General features: G+C 43.0%; 1 protein-coding gene across 4 annotated transcripts in view; it reads right to left on the reverse strand.

Annotated features, from left to right (window-relative positions):
- The window catches only part of PEX1 (peroxisomal biogenesis factor 1), a 92,064-nt gene that overhangs the window by 25,808 nt on the left and 39,500 nt on the right, over positions 1 to 26,756 (reverse strand). For all 4 annotated transcript variants that reach the window (XM_056519019.1, XM_056519020.1, XM_056519022.1 and 1 more), the window contains 9 exons: positions 25,313 to 25,401; positions 16,996 to 17,128; positions 13,991 to 14,087; positions 13,113 to 13,283; positions 12,005 to 12,159; positions 10,397 to 10,586; positions 1,028 to 1,194; positions 756 to 890; positions 155 to 219 (listed from right to left, as the gene is read on the reverse strand). In XM_056519019.1, coding sequence (XP_056374994.1) covers positions 155 to 219; positions 756 to 890; positions 1,028 to 1,194; positions 10,397 to 10,586; positions 12,005 to 12,159; positions 13,113 to 13,283; positions 13,991 to 14,087; positions 16,996 to 17,128; positions 25,313 to 25,401 — 1,202 coding nt within the window. The remainder of the gene's footprint in view (positions 1 to 154; positions 220 to 755; positions 891 to 1,027; positions 1,195 to 10,396; positions 10,587 to 12,004; positions 12,160 to 13,112; positions 13,284 to 13,990; positions 14,088 to 16,995; positions 17,129 to 25,312; positions 25,402 to 26,756) is intronic.

Here is a 26,756-nt window from a genome sequence, read left to right on the forward strand (position 1 = left end):
CTTACCACTGAAGCCAAAAGAGGTCTATGGTATTCGGGATCACAGCAGACAAACCCCCGCCATGACTATATCAGAAGTTAACCCATGACTAGAGACATACATAACATTTTCCATTGCATTAGACTGTATAAGATGATCATATTTAACGTGTTACCTCATAAACACATCCCGCACTGCCTGCTCACTGGCTCCAATGTATTTGCTGAGCAGCTCAGGACCCTGGAGGACACAGATGATATTACATGATGACTAAACCCCCCAAAAATTATTTCCTTCTCCTTTTTAACATACTTTGGAGGGAGATACATAAAAAACTGCATAAATTCTTACTCTTTATACTTAATACTACAACAGTATGCAGTGAGACCTTCACTTTAAAGGGATACTCCACTGCTCAGCGTTCGGAACAGTTTGGAGCCGTGAGCTTGTGACGTTTAAGCCCCGCCCCCCTCATGATGTCACGTCCTGCCCCCTCAATGCAAGTCTATGGGAGGGGGCGTGACAGCCATCACGCCCCCTCCCATAGACTTGCATTGAGGGGTGTGACATCATGAGGGGGCGGGGCTATGATGTCACGGGCTCGCGGCGCTGACTCCAGCGTTCGGAACAGTTTGTTCCAAACGCTGGGCAGTGGAGTACCCCTTTAAGCACATTATGTAATATACAAGTTTGTGTAAAATCCCTTTATGCTTGATATTTAACACATTATTTGCATGAAATGGACATTGTTTACGAATCTGTGTCAGGCTGATTACCTTAATACTGATAAAATTCATCCCGCTCTCGTGAGCAATAACACCAGCCAACAAAGTCTTCCCAGTGCCCGGGGCGCCATACAGCAACACGCCAGATCTGTGCCGGATTGGAAGGTTGGCAAATAACTCTGGATACTTAAAAAACACATAAAATAAATAAATCCAAATTAAGTTGCAAAAGTAAATACCAAATCCATATCCTAACGCATGATGTAATGTGAAGAAAACAAATAGTAGTATGCTGCATTTTTCTGTAAAAATAAAGACTGCACCTTGGCTGGGAGCTCTATGGTGTCCTTCAGGACCTGCCGCACATCATGCAATCCTCCCACCATGTTCCAGCCCTGGTCCTTTGGCTTGTGTAAATTGGCGTTCTTCAGAGACATGGGGGTGAAGCCTTTAAGAGCTTTCTGGAAGTCTGAGGTTAACAAAACTAAATCTGAAACATGAAAAACACACATAGAAGCAGGTTTATAAAAAAAAAAAAAAAAATAGCATTTTACATACCAGTTTACCAAGGCTCACAGTTAACCTATTAAAAGAAACAATGTAGGAGCGGAATGCCACCAATCTGATATTAACCCATTAAGGACCAGGCCATTTTACACCTCAGGACCAGAACGTTTTTTGCACATCTGACCACTGTCACTTTAAACATTAATAACTCTGGGATGCTTTTAGTTATCATTCTGATTCCGAGATTGTTTTTTCGTGACATATTCTACTTTAACTTAGTGGTAAAATTTTATGGTAACTTGCTTCCTTTCTTGGTGAAAAATCCCAAAATTTGATGAAAAATTTAAAAAATTTGCATTTTTCTAACTTTGAAGCTCTCTGCTTGTAAGGAAAATGGATATTCCAAATAAAAAAAAAATTTGATTCACATATACAATATGTCTACTTTATGTTTGCATCATAAAATTGATGTGTTTTTACTTTTGGAAGACACCAGAGGACTTCAAAGTTCAGCAGCAATTTTCCAATTTTTCACAAAATTTTCAAACTCACTATTTTTCAGGGACCAGTTCAGGTTTGAAGTGGATTTGAAGGGTCTTCATCTTAGAAATACCCCACAAAAGACCCCATTATAAAAACCGCACCCCCCAAAGTATTCAAAATGACATTCAGTCAGCGTTTTAACCCTTTAGGTGTTTCACAGGAATAGCAGCAAAGTGAAGGAGAAAATTCACAATCTTCATTTTTTACACTCGCATGTTCTTGTAGACCCAATTTTTGAATTTTTACAAGGGGTAAAAGGAGAAAATTTATACTTATATTTGTAGCCCAATTTCTCTTGAGTAAGCACATACCTCATATGTCTATGTAAATTGTTCGGCGGGCGCAGTAGAGGGCTCAGAAGGGAAGGAGCGACAAGGGGATTTTGGAGAGTACGTTTTTCTGAAATGGTTTTTGGGGGGCATGTTGCATTTAGGAAGCCCCTATGGCGCCAGAACAGCAAAAAAAAAAAAACACATGGCATACCATTTTGGAAACTAGACCCCTTGGGGAACGTAACAAGGAATAAAGTGAGCCTTAATACCCCACAGGTGTTTCACGACTTTTGCATATGTAAAAAAAAATATATTTTTTTTCACTAAAATGTGTGTTTCCCCCCAAATTTCACATTTTTGCAAGTGTTAATAGCAGAAAAGACCCCCCAAAATTTGTAACCCCATCTCTTCTGAGTATGGAGTTACCCCATAAGTTGACCTGAAGTGCACTACGGGTGAACTACAATGCTCAGAAGAGAAGGAGTCATATTTGGCTTTTTGAGAGCAAATTTTGCTCGGGGGGCATGTCGCATTTAGGAAGCCCCTATGGTGCCAGAACAGCAAAATAAAAACACATGGCATACCATTTTGGAAACTAGACCCCTTGGGGAACGTAACAAGGAATAAAGTGAGCCTTAATACCCCACAGGGGTTTCACGACTTTTGCATATGTAAAAAGAAATTATTATTTTTTCACTAAAATGTGTGTTTCCCCCCCAATTTCACATTTTTGCAAGGGTTAATAGCAGAAAAGACCCCCCAAAATTTGTAACCCCATCTCTTCTGAGTATGGAAATACCCCATGTGTGGACGTCAAGTGCTCTGCTGGAGCACTACAATGCTCAGAAGAGAAGGAGCGCCATTGAGCTTTTGGGAAAAAAATTGTTTGGAATGGAAGTCAGGGGCCATGTGCGTTTACAAAGCCCCCCGTTGTGCCAGAACAGTGGAACCCCCCACATGTGACCCTATTATGGAAACTACACCCCTCACAGAATTTAATAAGGGGTGCAGTGAGTATTTACACCCCACTGGCGTTTGACAGATCTTTGGAACAGTGGGCTGTGCAAATGAAAAATAAAATTTTTCATTTTCACGGACCACTGTTCCAAAAATCTGTCAGACACCTGTGGGGCGTAAATCCTCACTGTACCCCTTATTACATTCCGTGAGGGGTGTAGTTTCCAAAATGGGGTCACATGTGGGTATTTATTTTTTTGCGTTTATGTCAGAACCGCTGTAAAATCAGCCACCCCTGTGCCAATCACCAATTTAGACCTCAAATGTACATGGTGCGCTCTCACTCCTGAGCATTGTTGTGCGCCCGCAGAGCATTTTACGCCCACATATGGGGTATTTCCGTACTCAGGAGAAATTGCGTTACAAATTTTGGGGGTCTTTTTTTCCCTTTAACCCTTGTGAAAATAAAAAGTAAAGGGCAACACCAGCATGTTAGTGTACATTTTTTTACACTAACAAACTGGTGTAGCCCCAACTTTTCCTTTTCATAAGGGGTAAAAGGAGAAAAAGCCCCCAAAAATTTGTAGTGCAATTTCTCCCGAGTACGGAAATACCCCATATGTGGCCCTAAACTGTTTCCTTGAAATACGATAGGGCTCTGAAGTGAGAGAGCGCCATGCGCATTTGAGGACTAAATTAGGGATTGCATAGGGGTGGACATAGGGGTATTCTATGCCAGTGATTCCCAAACAGGGTGCCTCCAGCTGTTGCTAAATTCCCAGCATGCCTGGACATCAGTGGCTGTCCGGAAATGCTGGGAGTTGTTGTTTTGCAACAGCTGGAGGCTCCGTTTTGGAAACACTGCCATACAATACGTTTTTCATTTTTATTGGGGGGGACAGTATAAGGGGGTGTATATGTAGTGTTTTACCCTTTATTATGTGTTAGTGTAGTGTAGTGTTTTTTGGGTACATTCGCACTGGCCGGTTACAGTGAGTTTCTCGCTAGACGTTTGAGCTGCGGCGAAAAATTTGCCGCAGCCCAAACTTGAAGCAGGAAACTTACTGTAAGCCTGCCCGTGTGAATGTACCCTGTACGTTCACATGGGGGGACAAACCTCCAGCTGTTTCAAAACTACAACTCCCAGCATGTACTGACAGACCGTGCATGCTGGGAGTTGTATTTTTGCAACAGCTGGAGGCACACTGGTTGGAAAACCTTCAGTTAGGTTCTGTTACCTAACTCAGTATTTTCTAACCAGTGTGCCTCCAGCTGTTGCAAAACTACAACTCCCAGCATGTACTGATCACCGAAGGGCATGCTGGGAGATGTAGTTATGCAATAGCTGTAGGTACGCAACTACAAATCCCAGCATGCCGAGACAGATGATTGCTGTTTGGACATGCTGGGATTTGCAGTTTTGCAACATCTGGAGAGCTATAGTTTAGAGAACACTGCAAAGTGATCTCCAAACTGTGGTCCTCCAGCTGTTCCAAAACTGCAATTCCCAGCATGCCCTGACAGCAAACAGTTGTTTGAGCATGCTAGGAGTTGTAGTTTTGCAAGATCTGGAGGGCTACAGTTTAGGGACCACTATATAGTGGTCTCAAACTGTAGCCCTCCAGCTGTTGCAAAACGACATATTCCAGCATGCCCAAACAGCTGTCTGGGCATGCTGGGAGTTGTAGTTTTGCAACATCTGGAGGGCTACAGTTAGAGACCACTGTATAATGGTCTCAAACTGTACCCTCCAGATGTTGCTAGGCAACTCACCGGCTTCCGTCGGATCCAGCCGCACGTCATCGCCGTCCGCCGATCTCCGTCGCCCGCAGCCTCCAACGCCCGCCCGGATCGGTAAGTGGATCTTCGGCGCAGGTCCCCGTCATTTCCCCGTCCTGCCCCGCCTATTGTGGGAGGGCAGGACGGGGAAAACTAAAGTAAACCCCGCCCCCGATCTGCTATTGGTGGTCGCGTCTAGACCACCAATAGCAGGGATAGGAGGGGTGGCACCCGTGCCACCTCACTCCTATGCCTTCAGGGGGATCGTGGGTGTCTTAGACACCCGCGATCCCCCTTACATTCCAAGTTACCGGGTCACTATAGACCCGTAATGACCCGGAATCGCGCAAATCTCAAGTGTGAATTCACTTGCGATTTGCCGCGATCGCCGACATAGGGGGGTCTGCGCGGGAATGATTTCAGCAGACATCCCGCTCCGATCCCCATCCGGCGCACGGCGGGGACTAGAACTGCCCATGACGTAAATGTACGTCCCTGGTCCTTAAGACCCAGGGTGTCGGGATGTACCGTTACATCATGGGTCCTGTAGGGGTTAAAGAGGTACTCCGGTGGAATTTATTTATTTATTTTTTTTAAATAAACTGGTGCCAGAAAGTTAAACAGATTTGTAAATTACTTCTATTAAAAAAATATTAATCCTTTCAGTACTTATGAGCTTCTGAAGTTAAGGTTGTTCTTTTCTGTCTAAGTGCTCTCTGATGACACCTGTCTCGGGAAACGCCCAGTTTAGAAGAGGTTTGCTATGGGGATTTGCTTCTAAACTGGGCGTTTCCCGAGACAGGTGTCATCAGAGAGCACTTAGACAGAAAAGAACAGCCTTAACTTCAGAAGCTCATAAGTACTGAAAGGATTAAGATTTTTTAATAGAAGTAATTTACAAATCTGTTTAACTTTCTGGAGCCAGTTGATATATAAAGAAAAAAGTTTTTTCCTGGATAACCACTTTAATCCTTCCAGTACTTATTAGGTGCTGAATACTACAGAGGAAATTCTTTTCTTTTTGGAACTCAAGAGCCGTCTGCTGACATCACGAGCACAGTGCTCTCTGCTGACATCTCTGTCCATTTTAAGAACTGTCCAGAGTAGGAGAAAATCACAATAGCAAACATATGCTGCTCTGGATAGTTCCTAAAATGGACAGAGATGTCAGCAGAGAGCACTGTGCTCATGATGTCAGCAGAGAGCAATGTGTTCCAAAAAGTAAAGAATTTCCTCTGTAGTATTCAGCAGCTAATAAGTACTGGAAGGATTAAGATTTTTTTAATAGAAGTAATTTACAAATCTGTTTAACTTTCTGGCACCAGTTGATTTAAAAAAAAAAAATAATAATAATAATAATTTCCACCGGAGTACCCCTTTAAAGACTTATCCAAAAGAAAGGTCATCAATAATAGGTGTAGGTTCTCTTAAGGTTATACTGTGTATCTATTATATGTAAAATAAATATCTCCAACTGGATAAAGAAGGAGAAAGATAAAATCTTCGTTACCTATATTTGAAAGGTAAATGCAAAAAAAAAGGCCAATCTGAATGCGCCAATTTTCCAACATTCTGTTGATATTAATATAATTTAGGGTACGTTTACACGTAAATAATCTGTTACAGATTCTCCGCACTGAAAATCCGCAGCAGATTTTGCTACCCATTGACTTCAAAGGAAAACTGTCAGATTGTTCACCCACAGTAAACCTTATACACTGGGTTATAGTGTGGGTGAACTGGAGTCCAACGAGGGGTCACTTACCGTATATACTCGAGTATAAGCAGAGTTTTTCAGCACGATTTTTCGTGCTGAAAACACCCCCCTCGGCTTATACTCGAGTGAACTCCCCCACCCGCAGTGGTCTTCAACCTGCGGACTTCCAGAGGTTTCAAAACTACAACTCCCAGCAAGCCAGGGCAGCCATCGGCTGTCCGGGCTTGCTGGGAGTTGTAGTTTTGAAACCTCCGGAGGTCCGCAGGTTGAAGACCACTGCGGCCTTCAACATCATCCAGCCCCCCTCACCCCCTTTAGTTCTGAGTACTCACCTCCGCTCGGCGCTGGTCCGGTCCTGCAGGGCTGTCCGGTGAGGAGGTCGTCCGGTGGGATAGTGGTTCCGGGCTGCTATCTTCACCGGGGAGGCCTCTTCTAAGCGCTTCGGGCCCGGCCTCAGAATAGTCACGTTGCCTTGACAACGACGCAGATGCGTCGTTGTCAAGGCAACGGCTCTATTCCGGGCCGGAAGCGCGGAGAAGAGGCGCCCCCGGTGAAGATAGCAGCCCGGACCACCTCCTCACCGGACCACCTCCTTACCGGACAGCCCTGCAGGACCGGACCAGCGCCGAGCGGAGGTGAGTACTCAGAACTAAAGGGGGTGAGAGGGGGCTGGATGATGTTGAAGGCCGCAGTGGTCTTCAACCTGCGGACCTCCGGAGGTTTCAAAACTACAACTCCCAGCAAGCCCGGACAGCCGATGGCTGCCCGGGCTTGCTGGGAGTTGTAGTTTTGAAACCTCTGGAGGTCCGCAGGTTGAAGACCACTGAGGGCGAATGATGAGAAGAGGATGATGAAGGGGGGGGGGGTGTGGGGATGATGAAGGGGGGTGGGGATGATGAGGGGGGGGGGGTGTGGGGATGATGAAGGGGGGTGGGGATGATGAAGGGGGGGGGGGTGTGGGATGATTACAAGGGGATGATGAAGGGGGGATGTGTGGGATGATAAGGGGATGTGTGGGATGATGACAAGGGGATGATGAAGGGGGGATGTGTGGGATGATAAGGGGATGTGTGGGATGATGACAAGGGGATGATGAAGGGGGGATGTGTGGGATGATGACAAGGGGATGATGAGGATGTTAATGACGGGTCTGGATGATGACAGGGGGGGATGAGGTATTTCCCACCCTAGGCTTATACTCGAGTCAATAACTTTTCCTGGGATTTTGGGTTGAAATTAGGGGTCTCGGCTTATACTCGGGTCGGCTTATACTCGAGTATATACGGTACTTAAATATGTCCAGTAGGTTCTGAGATATGTCCAGTAGGTTCTGAGATATGTCCCCCAGAAGATCCTCTGCTGAATTCAGTGAATCGTGCAGTGGGGGCGGGGCTTAGTGACTTCACTAGGATGTGGATTCACATAAATGAATATGTAAATTGAGCTGATGAAGCCCCACCCCCTGTGAAGCCCCGCCCCCACTGTGCGATTCACTAAATTCAGCAGAGGATCTTCTGGGGGACATATCTCAGGACCTACTAGACATATTTAAGTAAGTGACCCCTCGTTGGACTCCTGTTCACCCACTTTATAAGCCAGTATATAAGGTTTAGTGTGGGTTCACAGGCTGACTGTTTCCCTTTAAAGTGCCTGCAGCACCTCCAATAATGGAGGATCTGCTGATTTGCTGTGGGCCCACTGAAGTCAATGCATAGACAAAGTGTTAAATGACAACATTAGGGTAGAGTCACACATAGCGTACACGCAGCATATTTCACGCTGTTCAGTATGAGATCTGCTGTGTATTCTCCTATGAGCAGACACACAGGGCTACCCGTGGCAGGCCTGTGTGTGCAGTAAAGTGCAGAGAGACATAACTTACATAACTGGGCGGTATAGTGGCAGAGGCAATCGTATGACGCCAGAAGGTTTCATGCACATTTCTTCTAAACAGGACTCGTGCACGGAACACGCTGGGCGTCGTACGGTTTCCCCCGCAACTGTACCACCCAGTGCCAGCTGCGTCTCAATGCTTTGGAGTTAAACTTTAAGGCTATGTTCACTCAGTGGAATATTTGTGGAATGTCTTCCTGGAAAACATGGGCGGACATTCTGCAAATTTGCATGTTCTGCGGCGCTAGCACCGCTTGGAAATGCACCGTTTCCATAAACAGCAATGAATTTCCAAGTGAATGTTGCCGAAGTAATGAACATGTTCATTCTTTTGGCAGACACAGGAATTAGAATTTTCATGGCAGAAACATCTCCATTGTAAAGGACTCTGCTGCAAAAGGAATTTCCAAGCTGAAATTTTCCGACGGATTGTGCTCGGAAATTCTATTGTGTGAACGAGGCCTAAGGCTGTTTGCATCTACCGCTGAAGGGCTTAAAGGGGAACTCCAGCCAAATGAATTTACCTTTATATAACTGCACATTATAAAGTTATATAGCTTTGCATTGTGAAGTGTAATCTTTGTTGAACAGATACCCTGTTTCTCTCGAGACAGGAAGTCCAGGAGATCTTATCACATTGATGACTAGCGTCTACCGTAGACGAGACTTCACGCTCCCTTCTCCCCTGCTCAGAGAGCTGACAGTTTATTTAAGTAGATTTTTTTTTTTTTGGCTGGATATGTCCTTTAACCCCTTAAGGACCAAGCCCATTTTCACCTTAAGGACCAGGCCAATTTTATTTTTGCATTTTTGTTTTTTCCTCCTTGCCTTCTAAAATCCTTAACTCTTTCATATTTCCATCTACAGACTCATATAAGGGCTTGTATTTTGCATGACCAATTTTACTGTGTAATGAAAGCTCTAATTTTACCATAAAATGTACAGCAAACCCAAAAAATAATTATTTTAGGGAGGAAATTTTTATGAAAACCACAATTTTGCACATTTTGGAGGGTTTTGTTTTAACACTGTACTATTTACGGTAAAAATAACATGTGTTCTTTACTCTGTGGGTCAATACGATTAAAATGATACCCATGGCTAGATACTTTTATATTTTTGTACCGCTTAAAAAAAAATCGGAAACTTTTTGTACAAAATCAGTGATCTAAAATCGCCCTATTTTGACCACCTATAACTTTTTCCGTATATAGGGCGGTATGGGGCTCATTTTTTGCGCCGTCATCTGAACTTTTTATCGATACCACATTTGCATATATAAAACTTTTATATCATTTTTTATAAATTTTATTTGAATAAAATGTGACAAAAAAGCAGCACTTTTGGACTTTTGGTAATTTTATACGTTTACGCCATTCACCGTATGGGATTATTAACATTATATTTTGATAGTTCGGACCTTTACGCATGCAGCGATACCAAATATGTTTATAAAAAATGAAATTGACGCTTTTTAGGGGTAAAATCTATAGCAATCATTTGATTGCTAATACTGTTCAGTGCTATGCATTGGACATAGCACTGATTAGTATTATCGGCTATCTTCTGCTCTGGTCTGCTCGATCTCAGATCGCGGATGTCGGCCATTATCGGCGGGTCCCCGGCTGCTGATAGCAGCCGGAACCTGGCGTGTATGACACGAGCACCGCTCCGATGCTCGCGGTCATACACAGGACGTAAATGTATGTCCTGGTGCGGGAAGTACAGCCAAACCAAGACGTACATTTACGTCCGTGGTCGTTAAGGGGTTAAAGATTATTGCATAACATTTTATTATTGAGGTTTATGTACTACGAGTATGCGGAAAACCTCTAAGCTTCCCTTAGTAACACCTTTTGACACAGGCTATATCTGTGCAGGGCATTTGGAGCTCCGGATCACAAAAATGTTGCTACAATTTCCATACAAATATATTTTAAATGAGTAATCAGTACAGAATATGGGACCTATTCAGAAATAGTGTTCAGTGGTGGAGATATAAAAAAGACGAGAGGACACCTCACCTTGTTTACTGCAGATCTTCCTTGTAGCCACGCTGGATTCTATGGCTCGTTCCACAAGCATGACAAAATCTTTGGCTACAAAACCTTCCGTCTCCCTCGCAAGGTGATGGAGATCCAGGTCTTTGAAGCGAGAAATATCACAGGACAGTCTGTTTTCTACAATATAGTGTAAAAGCTCTGATCTTTCTTTCTGTAAAATAAAGGATTAAAACGTGTATAATACTAAATCTGTACAGTCAAATAAAACTATCCTGGCACATATCTGCCAAAAAGTACTACTGGCATTCATTATATAGTGGTGGTCTCCAAACTGTGGACCTCCAGATGTTACAAAACTACAACTCCCAGCATGCCCGGACAGCTGTTGGAGGTCTTCAGTTTGAAGACCACTGCTATATAGTATATTTTAATGATCAGGGGCGGATCCAGAGTCTATTCTCGGGAGGGGCACTATCAGAGTATCGTGCAGTGGTCAACACGCCCCCTCCCATAGCCTTGCATTAAGGGGGCGTGGCATGACGTTGTGACCCCACAGCCCGCACCCAGCAGTAGTGGAGTACCCCTTTAGGTACGCAGCATAAGTCCCCCACATTTACTACGCAGCATAGTTCCCCCACATTAGGTTGGTAGCATAGTTCCCCCACGTTAGGTAGGCAGTGGCCCCCACAGACCTACAGCCTCCAGCCATATACAGTGTATGTACACAATGGCCCTTGTTTACTATTGCAAACCTGTCGGGTTGAGCGCCAGAAATTATGTCTGCGTCAGAATTTGCGCCAGAATTGAAAAAACCCTGACTAACTCTCCATTTTACTATGAAAACCCGAAAAAGGGCGCGTGGCCGTCAGGAAAAGGATGCGTGGTCACTGAAAAGGGGTGTGTTCCCGACATTTTCACAAAAAAATAACATATTTACTAAGGTTTCCACATAAAATGTGGTGGATTTGAGCTGAGAAAAACCCCACAGATCCGAGCATGTGTAAAAAAAAAAAAAAATGTAGGGAAAATGGAAAATGTAGGGAAACCTTAGTAAATACCGTTGAAAAAAATTATAGGGAATTAAAACCCACAAAGAAAACTACACAACACTCTTAGTAAATCAGGGCCAATGTCTGTGTACTGCCCCACTTCAGTGCCCCGGCCACCGCTCCTGTGGTCCGGGGTCATGATCTACTGCTGTGGCCTATAGGCCAGAGCAGTAGATCCCGGGAGTAGTGGTCAGAGCACTGAAGCTGACGTGCCGCTGTTAACTTACCATATGCGTGTCCTCCTGCTCGCTGCTCCGCTCTTAAAGGTGCACGCAGTGACTTCCCTGCGTGCGCTACCTCCCAGCAGCCCCAGCAGTTTTTAAAGTTAACGCGGGGCCGCAGTGAGGTAACCAGGACATCCTTGTGTCCCATAAAAATCTTTCGGAACACATGGATGTCCTAAATCCTGACCGGGGAAATTTACCTGGGGGGGGGCGCAATTGCCCTGTTCTGGGCACCATGACCCTCACTGACTGCTAGAACAAAGACACAGATTTTCACGTCTCATGGAGATGCAGTAACACCCAAACAGCAACAAGGAACAGACTGAATTCCATCAGCGACTTCCAAGACAGGTTACCTGAGCTGGAGGCGGGATGGATTTAAGGCACTGGAAAAGATGAACTCCTTGTGATGAAATGAGGATGGGGTTTATAGAGTGCTCAGACTGGCTTGTTGCAATGACAGCGATCTGGGTTTCCATCCGAATTAATTCTTTCATCAGATCTTTCAGCACTGAAATACACAAATCATCAACCAAATGGTCAGCGACTACTATGGACAACAAACACAGTATTCCTACTATCTTTGCTATTTTCCCTGCATTTTATGCCCTCAATCTGCCCCTATATGTTCCCCTCCATCTCCCCTTACCCTCTAGTGTCTTTTTGAAGATGCTGCCGGCCTGGAGCACTTAGACTGCGGTCTGGAGTGCTGTCCGGAAGCCTCCGGTCCTGACATCACAGGAGCCCCCTGTCCGGCCTTCCTGGTGCAGGACCACCATCCCTATGGTCTGTGATCTGCTCCTTCTCCCCTGCAGCAAGGCTCCTAGGTTAACCCTTTAGGTGCTGTCCCCTCTCTTTTCTCCCCGTCAACCCTTCATTTTCTGTCCCTTCGCTCTTACCCTCTGTTAACCCTTTAAGTGTTGTCCCTTCACTCTCACCCTCTGTTAAAGGGGTTATCCAGGAATCGAAAAACAGACCTAATTTCTTTTAAACACCGCTCCCTGTCTGTCTCCAGGTTGGGTGTGGTATTACAACTTGACTCCATTCACTTCAATGGAACTGAGCTGCAGAACCACACCCAACCTGGAGACAGACAGGGAGCGGTCTTTAAAAGAAATTAGGTCTGTTTTTCGATTTCTGGATAACCCCATTAACCCTTCAGGTGTTGTCCCTTCGCTCTCACCCTCTGTTAACCCTTCCGGTGTTGTCCCTTTACTCTCACCCTCTGTTAACCCTTCCGGTGTTGTCCCTTCGCTCTCACCTTCTGTTAACCCTTCTGGGGCTGTCCCTTATCTCCCCCCCCCCCCCCCCCCCGTTAACTCTTCCCACTTTCTCTGTTAACCCTTCCCTGGTCCCCTAATCCCTTTTTGGGTTTTTATCATAATAATCGCACCGATAATCGGTTAACTAATTGATATTTAGAAATAATCATTAGTTGCAGCCCTACATAGAAATAAAACTTACCATATGAAACTTGCTTGCTGTGCACGGCCTCCGGGCTATGCTCTTGTTCTGGTGTTATCGGCACACCAGCGATCAGATCCAGGTCATCCAGTAATACAACAGCTGGCTGTCTCCAAGCTGCCTCAGCAAATCCTTCTTCCAGAGTCTGGCATAAGCTTTCGAGGGTCTTTCCTGAAAGATTATTACATTAGAAAGTTCACCTTGTGACATTCAACGAGTGATTTAGGCATTAGCATTAGCATTTCATTTTGGTTGTTTCTCCATTATAGGCATTAGCATTAGCATTTCATTTTGGCTGTTTCTGCATTATAGGCATTAGCATTAGCATTTCATTTTGGTTGTCTTAGCATTTCATTTTGATTGTTTCTGCCAAATTTTGTAAACTGAATGACAGCTATTACAGCACCTAGATTGGACTAGGAATGTCAGGATAAATGGTGATTTAGGTCTTTTCCTACAACTGCTGTGTCTGAAGACTTTTACTGATACTGCTACCTATAGTGAGTAATGGAGTGTTCTGTGCCTAAGGACTATCCTATTACTATTTATTAGGAGGCACAGACACCAAAGTGAGCAACTGTCTCTGTATGTATATGAACTATTCTCTGTAACAGTGTTTCCCAACCAGGGTGCCTCCAGCTGTTGCAAAACTACAACTCCCAGCATGCCCGGACAGCTGGGAGTTGTAGTTTTGCAACAGCTGGAGGCACCTTGGTTGGGAAGCACTGCTCTATAATTTCGTTCTGGAAGGTTTCCTCAGATGTTCGTCCTAACACAGAACTATAAATAGAGATTTGATGTTACAGATATCAATGCAACTAAATGATTGAACACGACATAAAATCTGCAGCAGATCACATACATGTTACCCTCAATACCTTTTAATAATTTGCAGTCGATTTCTTCCACGTAAGCATCCAGCCTGTCGAACACCTCTTTACACAAAGCCCTTGCTATAGTGGACTTTCCGCAACCCTGGGGAAAAACAAACAGTGAATGAACAGGGGCAAAATAACGGAGTGATGGCCGCCATAACTTACAGCTGAAGAACTCTTTCTATTACAGTGGTCCCTCAACATACGATGGTAATCCGTTCCAAATTGACCATCGTTTCTTGAAACCATCGTATGTTGAGGGATCCGTGCATTGTAAAGTATAGGACGGTGGTCTACAACCTGCGGACCTCCAGATGTTGCAAAACTACAACACCCAGCATGCCCGGACAGCCGTTGGCTGTCCGGGCATGCTGGGAGTTGTAGTTTTGCAACAACTGGAGGTCCACAGATTGAAGACCACTGGTATTGGAGGTTATAGTCACGTGTCCCCGCCGCTCCGGTCCGTCACCGCTCGTCACCGCTCCCCTGGATGTCGCCCTCCATCGCTGTCGCCGCGTCCCCGAGGTGTCCCCGACGCTCCAGCAAGGCCTCTGCTTCCCCGGCATCCTCGCTCTCCGTCGCCGCCATCACGTCGCTACGCACGCCGCTCCTATTGGATGACGGGACTGCGTGCACAGCGACGTGATGACGACGATGGAGAGCGCCGACGATGCAGGGGATCCCGAAGAGGACGCTCCGGAGCCCCGAGGACAGGTAAGTGATCGTCAGCGGACCACACGGGGCACCGTAAACGGCTATCCGGTGGCAGCTGAAGCAGTCTGCGCTGCCGGATAGCTGTTTATGCGATGGCCCCGACATACAAAAGCATCGTATGTTGATGCGGCCTTCATCATGTGATGGCCTCTGAGAGACCATCGTATGTTAAAATGATCGTATGTCGGGGCCATCGTAGGTCGGAGGGTCACTGTACTCTCTTTACTTATCAAATTTGACATAGTAACATAGGGGGAGATTTATCAAAAACTGTGCAGAGGAAAACTTGCCCATAGCAACCAATCAGCTTGCTTCTTTCATTTTTATGAAGGCCTGTGAAAAATGAAAGAAGTGATCTGATTGGTTGCTATGGGCAACTGGGCAAGTTTTCCTCTGCACAGGTTTTTATAAATCTCCCCCATAGTTCGTAAGGTTGAAAAAAAGACAAGAGTCCATCGAGTTCAACCTCAGACCCTACTGTGTTGATCCAGAAGAAGGTAAAAAAAAAACATTAGGCAGATGCCAATTGCCCCATGAGAGGAAAAATTCCTTCCCGACTCCAAAATGGCATCGGAATAAATCCCTGGATCAACGTTCTATCCCCATTAATCTAGTTTCCCTTACCTGTAATATTATATTTTTCCAAAAAAACATCCAGGCCCCCCTTGAACTTCTCTATTGAGTCAGACATCACAACATCATGTAGCAGAGAGTTCCATAGTCTCCCTGCTCTTACAGTAAAGAATCCCGGTCTGTGATGATGGTGAAACCTTATTATTTCTAGACGTAGCGGATACCCCTTGTCATGGTTAGGGTGGGTTCACACCACGATTTTTTGTATACGGTTTTGCCATACGGTTTCTTAAAAAAAAAAAAAAAAAAAAAAAACGTATGCAACCGTACAGAAAACCGTGCCCATAGACTTTCCATTCAAAACCGTATTAATCATAATGTGTACGGTTGTCTCCCTTTTTCAAACCATACTTTTTTTACTTTTCTTTTTCCGGACAGAAAACCATGGCCTACCATTTTTTTTTTTTCTTTTTTTGTCCGGTTGAAAAAACTTATATTAACCGTATACGGTTATTTTAACATGGGAGTCGATGGGAACCGTATGTGCGTACGGTTCCATCCGGTTTGCACCATACGGTTTTTGGCTTTGCACAGTTTTTTTTTCTTGGAATTTCATTCATAATAGAGTGAAAAGTTAAAAACGTATACGTTTAATTTTTTTTTTTCTTAAAAAAACGGATGCAACCGGACATCATTTTTCAAACCGTATACGAGTTAAAATTTGTACACACGTTTTGATACAGTTTAGTCAGGTTTTGAGGAATCCGTTTTTTATTCATAAACCGGATACGGGAACTGTATTGCAAAAACGTGGTGTGAACCCGGCCTAGGTATAAAAAGATCACTAGAGAGATCTCTGTATTGTCCATTCATATATTTGTATATTGTAATCAAACTAAATAACCCCAAGCTTGATAACCTTGGTCCTGTAATCCTCCCATACCAATAATAGTCTTTGTCGCCCTCCTCTGCACCCTCCCCCAGCTTAGCCTTCTCCTCCTTATATACAGGGGGCCAAAAAAGACAATACTCCATGTGAAGTCTGCGGACATGGGGGGGGGGGGGGTGGGGGTGGGGAGATTTATCAAAACCTATGTAGAGGAAGAGTGGTGCAGTTGCCTATAGCAACCAATCAGATCGCTTCTTTCACTTTTAAAAAGAGGCCTGTGAAAATGAAAGAAGCGATCTGATTGGTTGCTATGGGCAACTGCACCACTCTTCCTCTAAATAGGTTTTGATAAATCTCCCCCCTCTTGTTCTAAGGTTCAGGATACAGATTTGCCGGAGGTACCATAGACCTGCATGGGAATTCAGGCAAATCCGTATTGTGATCGCTGTAGTCTCCGGCCATTCTCAGGCTACCATGTTTCCAGGAGACTTAAACAGATATCCTGCCAACAAAGTACGATCGGAGTTATGCTTTAAAAGGGGTACTCCGCTGCTCAGCGTTTGGAACATACTGTTCCAGACGCTGGAGTCGGGAGCTGGTGACATCATAGCCCTGCCCCCTCATGATGTCATGCCCCGCCCCCTCAATGCAAGTCTATGGGAGGGGGCGTGACGGATGTCACGCCCCCTCCCATAGACTTGCATTGAGGGGGCGGGGTGTGACATCATGAGGGGGCCAGGCTATGACATCACACGCTCCCGACGCCGACTCCAGTTTGTTCCAAACGCTGAGCAGCGGAGTACCCCTTTAAGACTTAAAAAGACATTGGTACCTTTGGTCCAGAAAGGAGGACAGCTCCACTGCGGAGTCCACATGCTGTGGAGACAAACTGTCTGGATAATGGTCTTCCTAATAGACAGTGAACAATATGCTCGTAGCACGTTGTTAGTAAACCATCGACACCGCTGTAATATAAAAGAGAATATATTATTTCCTTCTTCTTCTGTACGGGGGGTCTCAATATATTATTTCCTTCTTCTGTACGGGGGTCTCAATATATTATTTCCTTCTTCTGTACGGGGGTCCCAATATATTATTTCCTTCTTCTTCTGTACGGGGGTCTCAATATATTATTTCCTTCTTCTTCTGTACGGGGGTCTCAATATATTATTTCCTTCTTCTTCTGTACAGGGGTCTCAATATAATATTTCCTTCTTCTGTACAGGGGGTCTCAATATATTATTTCCTTCTTCTGTACAGGGGTCTCAATATATTATTTCCTTCTTCTTCTGTACGGGGGTCTCAATATATTATTTCCTTCTTCTGTACAGGGGTCTCAATATATTATTTCCTTCTTCTGTACGGGGGTCTCAATATATTATTTCCTTCTTCTTCTGTACGGGGGTCTCAATATATTATTTCCTTCTTCTGTACGGGGGTCTCAATATATTATTTCCTTCTTCTGTACGGGGGTCTCAATATATTATTTCCTTCTTCTGTACGGGGGTCTCAATATATTATTTCCTTCTTCTGTACAGGGGTCTCAATATATTATTTCCTTCTTCTTCTGTACAGGGGTCTCAATATATTATTTCCTTCTTCTGTACGGGGGTCTCAATATATTATTTCCTTCTTCTGTACGGGGGTCCCAATATATTATTTCCTTCTTCTTCTTCTGTACGGGGGTCTCAATATATTATTTCCTTCTTCTTCTGTACGGGGGTCTCAATATATTATTTCCTTCTTCTGTACAGGGGTCTCAATATATTATTTCCTTCTTCTGTACAGGGGTCTCAATATATTATTTCCTTCTTCTGTACGGGGGTCTCAATATATTATTTCCTTCTTCTGTACAGGGGTCTCAATATATTATTTCCTTCTTCTTCTGTACGGGGGTCTCAATATATTATTTCCTTCTTCTTCTGTACAGGGGTCTCAATATATTATTTCCTTCTTCTGTACGGGGGTCTCAATATATTATTTCCTTCTTCTGTACGGGGGTCTCAATATATTATTTCCTTCTTCTTCTGTACAGGGGTCTCAATATATTATTTCCTTCTTCTTCTGTACAGGGGTCTCAATATATTATTTCCTTCTTCTTCTGTACAGGGGTCTCAATATATTATTTCCTTCTTCTGTACAGGGGTCTCAATATATTATTTCCTTCTTCTGTACAGGGGTCTCAATATAATATTTCCTTCTTCTGTACGGGGGGTCTCAATATATTATTTCCTTCTTCTTCTGTACGGGGGTCTCAATATATTATTTCCTTCTTCTGTACGGGGGTCTCAATATATTATTTCCTTCTTCTTCTGTACAGGGGTCTCAATATATTATTTCCTTCTTCTGTACAGGGGGTCTCAATATATTATTTCCTTCTTCTGTACGGGGGTCTCAATATATTATTTCCTTCTTCTTCTGTACGGGGGTCTCAATATATTATTTCCTTCTTCTGTACGGGGGTCTCAATATATTATTTCCTTCTTCTTCTGTACAGGGGTCTCAATATATTATTTCCTTCTTCTGTACAGGGGTCTCAATATATTATTTCCTTCTTCTTCTGTACGGGGGTCTCAATATATTATTTCCTTCTTCTTCTGTACGGGGGTCTCAATATATGATTTCCTTCTTCTTCTGTACGGGGGTCTCAATATATTATTTCCTTCTTCTTCTGTACGGGGGTCTCAATATATTATTTCCTTCTTCTTCTGTACAGGGGTCTCAATATATTATTTCCTTCTTCTGTACGGGGGTCTCAATATATTATTTCCTTCTTCTGTACGGGGGTCTCAATATATTATTTCCTTCTTCTTCTGTACGGGGGTCTCAATATATTATTTCCTTCTTCTGTACGGGGGTCTCAATATATTATTTCCTTCTTCTTCTGTACAGGGGTCTCAATATATTATTTCCTTCTTCTGTACAGGGGTCTCAATATATTATTTCCTTCTTCTGTACGGGGTCTCAATATATTATTTCCTTCTTCTGTACAGGGGTCTCAATATATTATTTCCTTCTTCTTCTGTACGGGGGTCTCAATATATTATTTCCTTCTTCTTCTGTACAGGGGTCTCAATATATTATTTCCTTCTTCTGTACGGGGGTCTCAATATATTATTTCCTTCTTCTGTACGGGGGTCTCAATATATTATTTCCTTCTTCTGTACAGGGGTCTCAATATATTATTTCCTTCTTCTTCTGTACAGGGGTCTCAATATATTATTTCCTTCTTCTTCTGTACAGGGGTCTCAATATATTATTTCCTTCTTCTGTACAGGGGTCTCAATATAATATTTCCTTCTTCTGTACGGGGGTCTCAATATATTATTTCCTTCTTCTTCTGTACAGGGGTCTCAATATATTATTTCCTTCTTCTGTACGGGGGTCTCAATATATTATTTCCTTCTTCTTCTGTACAGGGGTCTCAATATATTATTTCCTTCTTCTTCTGTACAGGGGTCTCAATATATTATTTCCTTCTTCTGTACGGGGGTCTCAATATATTATTTCCTTCTTCTTCTGTACAGGGGTCTCAATATATTATTTCCTTCTTCTGTACGGGGGTCTCAATATATTATTTCCTTCTTCTGTACGGGGGTCTCAATATATTATTTCCTTCTTCTTCTGTACGGGGGTCTCAATATATTATTTCCTTCTTCTGTACGGGGGTCTCAATATATTATTTCCTTCTTCTTCTGTACAGGGGTCTCAATATATTATTTCCTTCTTCTGTACAGGGGTCTCAATATATTATTTCCTTCTTCTGTACAGGGGTCTCAATATATTATTTCCTTCTTCTTCTGTACGGGGGTCTCAATATATTATTTCCTTCTTCTGTAAGGGGGTCTCAATATATTATTTCCTTCTTCTGTACAGGGGTCTCAATATATTATTTCCTTCTTCTTCTGTACAGGGGTCTCAATATATTATTTCCTTCTTCTTCTGTACAGGGGTCTCAATATATTATTTCCTTCTTCTGTACGGGGGTCCCAATATATTATTTCCTTCTTCTTCTGTACAGGGGTCTCAATATATTATTTCCTTCTTCTGTACGGGGGTCTCAATATATTATTTCCTTCTTCTGTACAGGGGTCTCAATATATTATTTCCTTCTTCTTCTGTACAGGGGTCTCAATATATTATTTCCTTCTTCTTCTGTACGGGGGTCTCAATATATTATTTCCTTCTTCTGTACAGGGGTCTCAATATATTATTTCCTTCTTCTTCTGTACGGGGGTCTCAATATATTATTTCCTTCTTCTTCTGTACAGGGGTCTCAATATATTATTTCCTTCTTCTGTACAGGGGTCTCAATATATTATTTCCTTCTTCTGTACAGGGGTCTCAATATATTATTTCCTTCTTCTGTACGGGGGTCTCAATATATTATTTCCTTCTTCTGTACAGGGGTCTCAATATATTATTTCCTTCTTCTTCTGTACGGGGGTCTCAATATATTATTTCCTTCTTCTGTACGGGGGTCTCAATATATTATTTCCTTCTTCTTCTGTACAGGGGTCTCAATATATTATTTCCTTCTTCTTCTGTACGGGGGTCTCAATATATTATTTCCTTCTTCTGTACGGGGGTCTCAATATATTATTTCCTTCTTCTGTACGGGGGTCTCAATATATTATTTCCTTCTTCTGTACAGGGGTCTCAATATATTATTTCCTTCTTCTGTACAGGGGTCTCAATATATTATTTCCTTCTTCTGTACGGGGGTCTCAATATATTATTTCCTTCTTCTTCTGTACGGGGGTCTCAATATATTATTTCCTTCTTCTGTACGGGGGTCTCAATATATTATTTCCTTCTTCTGTACAGGGGTCTCAATATATTATTTCCTTCTTCTGTACGGGGGTCTCAATATATTATTTCCTTCTTCTGTACGGGGGTCTCAATATATTATTTCCTTCTTCTTCTGTACAGGGGTCTCAATATATTATTTCCTTCTTCTTCTGTACAGGGGTCTCAATATATTATTTCCTTCTTCTTCTGTACGGGGGTCTCAATATATTAATTCCTTCTTCTGTACAGGGGTCTCAATATATTATTTCCTTCTTCTGTACGGGGGTCTCAATATATTATTTCCTTCTTCTGTACGGGGGTCTCAATATATTATTTCCTTCTTCTGTACGGGGGTCTCAATATATTATTTCCTTCTTCTTCTGTACAGGGGTCTCAATATATTATTTCCTTCTTCTGTACGGGGGTCTCAATATATTATTTCCTTCTTCTGTACAGGGGTCTCAATATATTATTTCCTTCTTCTTCTGTACAGGGGTCTCAATATATTATTTCCTTCTTCTTCTGTACAGGGGTCTCAATATATTATTTCCTTCTTCTGTACGGGGGTCTCAATATATTATTTCCTTCTTCTTCTGTACGGGGGTCTCAATATATTATTTCCTTCTTCTTCTGTACAGGGGTCTCAATATATTATTTCCTTCTTCTGTACAGGGGTCTCAATATATTATTTCCTTCTTCTGTACAGGGGTCTCAATATATTATTTCCTTCTTCTTCTGTACGGGGGTCTCAATATATTATTTCCTTCTTCTGTACAGGGGTCTCAATATATTATTTCCTTCTTCTTCTGTACAGGGGTCTCAATATATTATTTCCTTCTTCTTCTGTACAGGGGTCTCAATATATTATTTCCTTCTTCTGTACAGGGGTCTCAATATATTATTTCCTTCTTCTTCTGTACGGGGGTCTCAATATATTATTTCCTTCTTCTTCTGTACAGGGGTCTCAATATATTATTTCCTTCTTCTGTACAGGGGTCTCAATATATTATTTCCTTCTTCTGTACAGGGGTCTCAATATATTATTTCCTTCTTCTTCTGTACGGGGGTCTCAATATATTATTTCCTTCTTCTGTACGGGGGTCTCAATATATTATTTCCTTCTTCTGTACAGGGGTCTCAATATATTATTTCCTTCTTCTGTACGGGGGTCTCAATATATTATTTCCTTCTTCTTCTGTACGGGGGTCTCAATATATTATTTCCTTCTTCTGTACGGGGGTCTCAATATATTATTTCCTTCTTCTTCTGTACAGGGGTCTCAATATATTATTTCCTTCTTAGGCTGAGGGGACTCACACAGCTGCAGGGCCTCCAAAGCTTAGAAGAAGCCACCACACAGCTGTAGAGTTAAAGGGTTTGTCCAGATTAGACAACTCATTTTCATAAACCTTAAAGGGGTACTCCGCCCCTAGACATCATATCCAAAGGATAGGGGATAAGATGTCTGATCGCGGGTCACCTGGGGTTCGTTTAGAAGACTTGTGACGTTACAGCCACGCTGTCATGCCCCATCCCATAGACTTGCATTGAGGGGGTTTGGCGTGACGTCATGAAGGGAGGGCATGGCCGTGATGTCACGAGCCTCCGATGCCGCATCGCCAGTCATCAGGCACGAAGTGAAGTTCGCTTTGTGCACCGGATGACTGGGGTGCCAAAGCGGAGATTGCGAGGTCAGTGTGATCAGACATCTTATCCTTTATGCTTTGGATAGGGGGATAAGATGTCTAGGGGTGGAGAACCCCTTTAAGGCTATGTTCACACTGCAGAATTTCCATGCGGAATCCTGTAAAAAAATTTCAGGTTTCAAATTCTGCTACATTAAAGGGGTACTCCGCCCCTAGACATCTTATCCCCTATCGAAAGGATAGGGGATAAGATGTCAGATCGCCGGGGTCCCGCTGCTGGGGACCCCTGGGATCACCGCTGCGGCACCCCGCTATCATTACAGCACAGATCGAGTTCACTCTGTGCGTAATGACTGGCAATACAGGGGTCGGAGCATCGTTACGTCACGGCCCGCTCCCTCAATACAAGTGTATGGGGGGGGGCGTGGCGGTTGTCACGCCCCCTAAGACTAGACTTGCATTAAGAGGGCGGGCCGTGTTGTCACGAGTCGTGAAGCCATGACATCACGCTGCTCCGTCCACTGTATCGCCCATCATTACGCACAGAGCGAACTTGCTCTGTGCAGTAATGATAGTGCGGTGCCGCAGTTGCGATCCCCGGGGTCCCCAGCAGCGGGAACCCAGCGATCTGACATCTTATCCCCTATCCTTTGGATAGGGGATAAGATGTCTAGGGGCGGAGTACCCCTTTAAGTTAACATTGTGGTGAATGGAATTTCCTCTGTTCCACTCACATGGCAGATTTTCCGCTGCGGAAATGTTGCATTCCGGATTGAACATGTAAATTTTTTTTTTTAAGTCAATGGGACTCTAAATTCCATCCGAAATTCTGCATAAATTCAGCAAAAATTTCACGTATATTCTGCACAGAATATGCAAAACTGCAAAAAAAAAACAAAAAACACTGCCAGCTTGGCAGAACAGAATCTGAACGAAAGCATGTAAATTCCGCCTTATGAACAATGCCTAATAAAGAATTCTGGTTTATTGAGGGGCCCATTATCTAGGATGCTAATCACTTGACCACAGTAGAGAGCGGCTACAAAGAGCATCTCTCGCTTTTGAGGACCTGACTTGTCCTGCATTATACAGACAACACATTGACCCAGATTTACTAGGTTTGCTGTATGTTTGTCCAATCCCGACTTGCTGCCTTTCACATAATATTTCTCACTTGGTGCATAGTCGGCATTAAAATATAACGCAGTAAAACTGAAAAACCAACTGAGAAAATGCCGACCATGCCCCTAATTAAAGGGGTTATCGTTATATATTAACTTGCTCCAGAAAGTTAAACAGATTTTTTAATTACTTCTATTAATAAATCTTAATCCTTTCAGTACTTATGAGCTGCTGAAGTTGAGTTGTTCTTCAAATCCCAAATAGCAAACCTCTTCTACTCTGTGCAGTTCCCGAGACAAGCAGAGATGTCAGCAGAGAGCACTGTTGCCAGACAGAAAAGAACAACTCAACTTCAGCAGCTGATAATTGTTGGAAGGATTAAGATTTTTTTAATAGACGTAATTAACAAATCTGTTTAACTTTCTGGAGCCAACGCCCCCTCCCATAGACTGGCATTGAGGGGCGGGGCGTGATGTCATAGGGGGGAGCCTATGGCGTCACGGGCTCCCGGCTCCAGTGTTCGGAACAGTTTGTTCCAAATGCTGAGCAGCGGAGTACCCCTTTAAAAATGATGACAATCTTTCTGCCAAAAGCAACCACTGGGGGGACACTCACCGCATGCGTATCTTTAGAGCTCCCAATAAGGGACTATGTACGGAGACCTTAAAGGGGTTATCCATGAAAAAACTTTTTTTATATATATCAACTGGCTCCAGAAAGTTAAACAGTTTTGTAAATGACTTCAAATAAAAAAAATCTTAATCCTTTCAGTACTTATGAACTGATGAAGTTGAGTTGTTCTTTTCTGTCTAAGTGCTCTCTGATGACACCTGTCTCGGGAACTGTCCAGAATAGAAGCAAATCCCCATAGCAAACCTCTTCTACTCTGTGCAGTTCCCGAGACAAGCAGAGATGTCAGCAGAGAGCACTGTTGCCAGACAGAAAAGAACAATTCAACTTCAGCAGCTGATAATTATTGGAAGGATAAAGATTTTTTAATAGAAGTAATTTACAAATCTGTTTAAAGGGGTGTTCCAGGCAAAACTTTTTTTATATATATATATCAACTGGCTCCAGAAAGTTAAACATATTTGTAAATTACTTCTATTAAAAAATCTTAATCCTTCCAATAGTTATTAGCATCTGAAGTTTTCTGTCTAACTGCTCAATGATGATGTCACGTCCCGGGAGCTGTGCATGATGGGAGAATATCCCCATAGGAACTGCACAGCTCCCGGGACGTGAGTCATCAGAGAGCAGTTAGACAGAAAACAACAACTCAACTTCAGAAGCTAATAACTATTGGAAGGATTAAGATTTTTTAATAGAAGTAATTTACAAATCTGTTTAACTTTCTGGAGCCAGTTGATATATAAAAAAAAAGTTTTGGCCTGGATAACCCCTTTAACTGTCCTTTACCTTATCTGTTTTATGGCTGCTGCTCCTCAGGGTAGGTGTTGCTGCTCCAGTGGGCCCCTCAACCTTTTGGCCCTGTAGCAGCCATTATAGATGTAGTTACACCCATAGGTGTGAACATTCAGAATAAAGTATACATCCAAAATAATAAAGTGATGTGATTTATTTTCATACCCCAATCTGTTCATCTGCAGGTAGAGGAGGTCCTGGTCAGGCTGCGGGGGAGTAGGAGGACTTTCAGGAGGAGTAAATTCTAAATTCACCTATATAGATACATAGAATATACAAGAGATTTCAGCATTACCTATAACTGAAGACAAGGATCTCGACAGGCATTATATAAAGCAGTGGTCTCCAACCTGCGCACCTCCAGATGTTGCAAAACTACAACTCCCAGCATGCCCGGACAGCCGTTGGCTGTCCGGGCATGCTGGGAGTTGTAGTTTTGCAACATCTGGAGGTCCGCAAGTTGAAGACCACTGGTATAAAGGTTTATCTGTATATTTATATATTTTTATATATCTGTATCTATAAGAGAATTAGGTCACTGACCCTTGAGAAATTATTGCTAAGACTGATGATCGCTTGGGATATAGGGATCACTGAGTAAACGTTAACATGGCGGCACCATTGTGATCCACCCTAGTAAACTGAGCCAGGGAACACAGCACACATATACTGGATACTCAGGTCACACTTTACTTACAATGGTGGGAATTAGAGATGAGCGAATTTGACAGTAAATTCGATTAGTCACGAACTTCTCGGCTCGGCAGTTGATGACTTTTCCTGCATAAATTAGTTCAGCTTTCAGGTGCTCCCGTGGGCTGGAAAAGGTGGATACAGTCCTAGGAGACTCTTTCCTAGGACTGTATCCACCTTTTCCAGCCCACCGGAGCACCGGAAAGCTGAACTAATTTATGCAGGATAAGTCAGCAACTGCCGAGCCGAGAAGTTCGTGACGAATCGAATTTACTGTAAATTCGCTCATCTCTAGTGGGAATTTATCAAAGGATTTACCTGTTTTTTATTTATTTTTTTGTATTTTTTTTTGCATTAAAAAAAAGTGGGTTAATTTGTCGCATTGTTAAAGGGGTACTCCGGTGGAAAACGTTTTTTTTTTTTTTTTTTTTTTTTTAATCAACTGGTGCCAGAAAGTTAAACAGATTTGTAAATTACTTCTATTAAAAAAAAATCTTAATCCTTCCAGTACTTATTAGCTGCTGAAGTTGAGTTGGTCTTTTCTGTCTGGCAACAGTGCTCTCTGCTGACACCTCTGTCTGTCTCGGGAACTGCACAGAGTAGAAGAGGTTTACTATGGGGATTTGCTTCTACTCTGGACAGTTCCCGAGACAGTTGTCATCAGAGAGCACTTAGACAGATAAGAACAACTCAACTTCAGCAGCTCATAAGTACTGAAAGGATTAAGATTTTTTTATAGAAGTAATTTACAAATCTGTTTATCTTTCTGGAGCCAGTTTATATATAAGAAAAAAAGTTTCCTGGATAACCCCTTTAACCTCTACGTTAATTTCATCTGTTGCAAAACTACAACTCTCAGCATGCCCAGACAGCCGAAGGCTACAGAGGAAATTCTTTTCTTTTTGGAACACAGAGC

The sequence above is a fragment of the Hyla sarda genome, chromosome 5 (genome assembly GCF_029499605.1).
Source record: "Hyla sarda isolate aHylSar1 chromosome 5, aHylSar1.hap1, whole genome shotgun sequence".
Classification (NCBI taxonomy): domain Eukaryota; kingdom Metazoa; phylum Chordata; class Amphibia; order Anura; family Hylidae; genus Hyla; species Hyla sarda.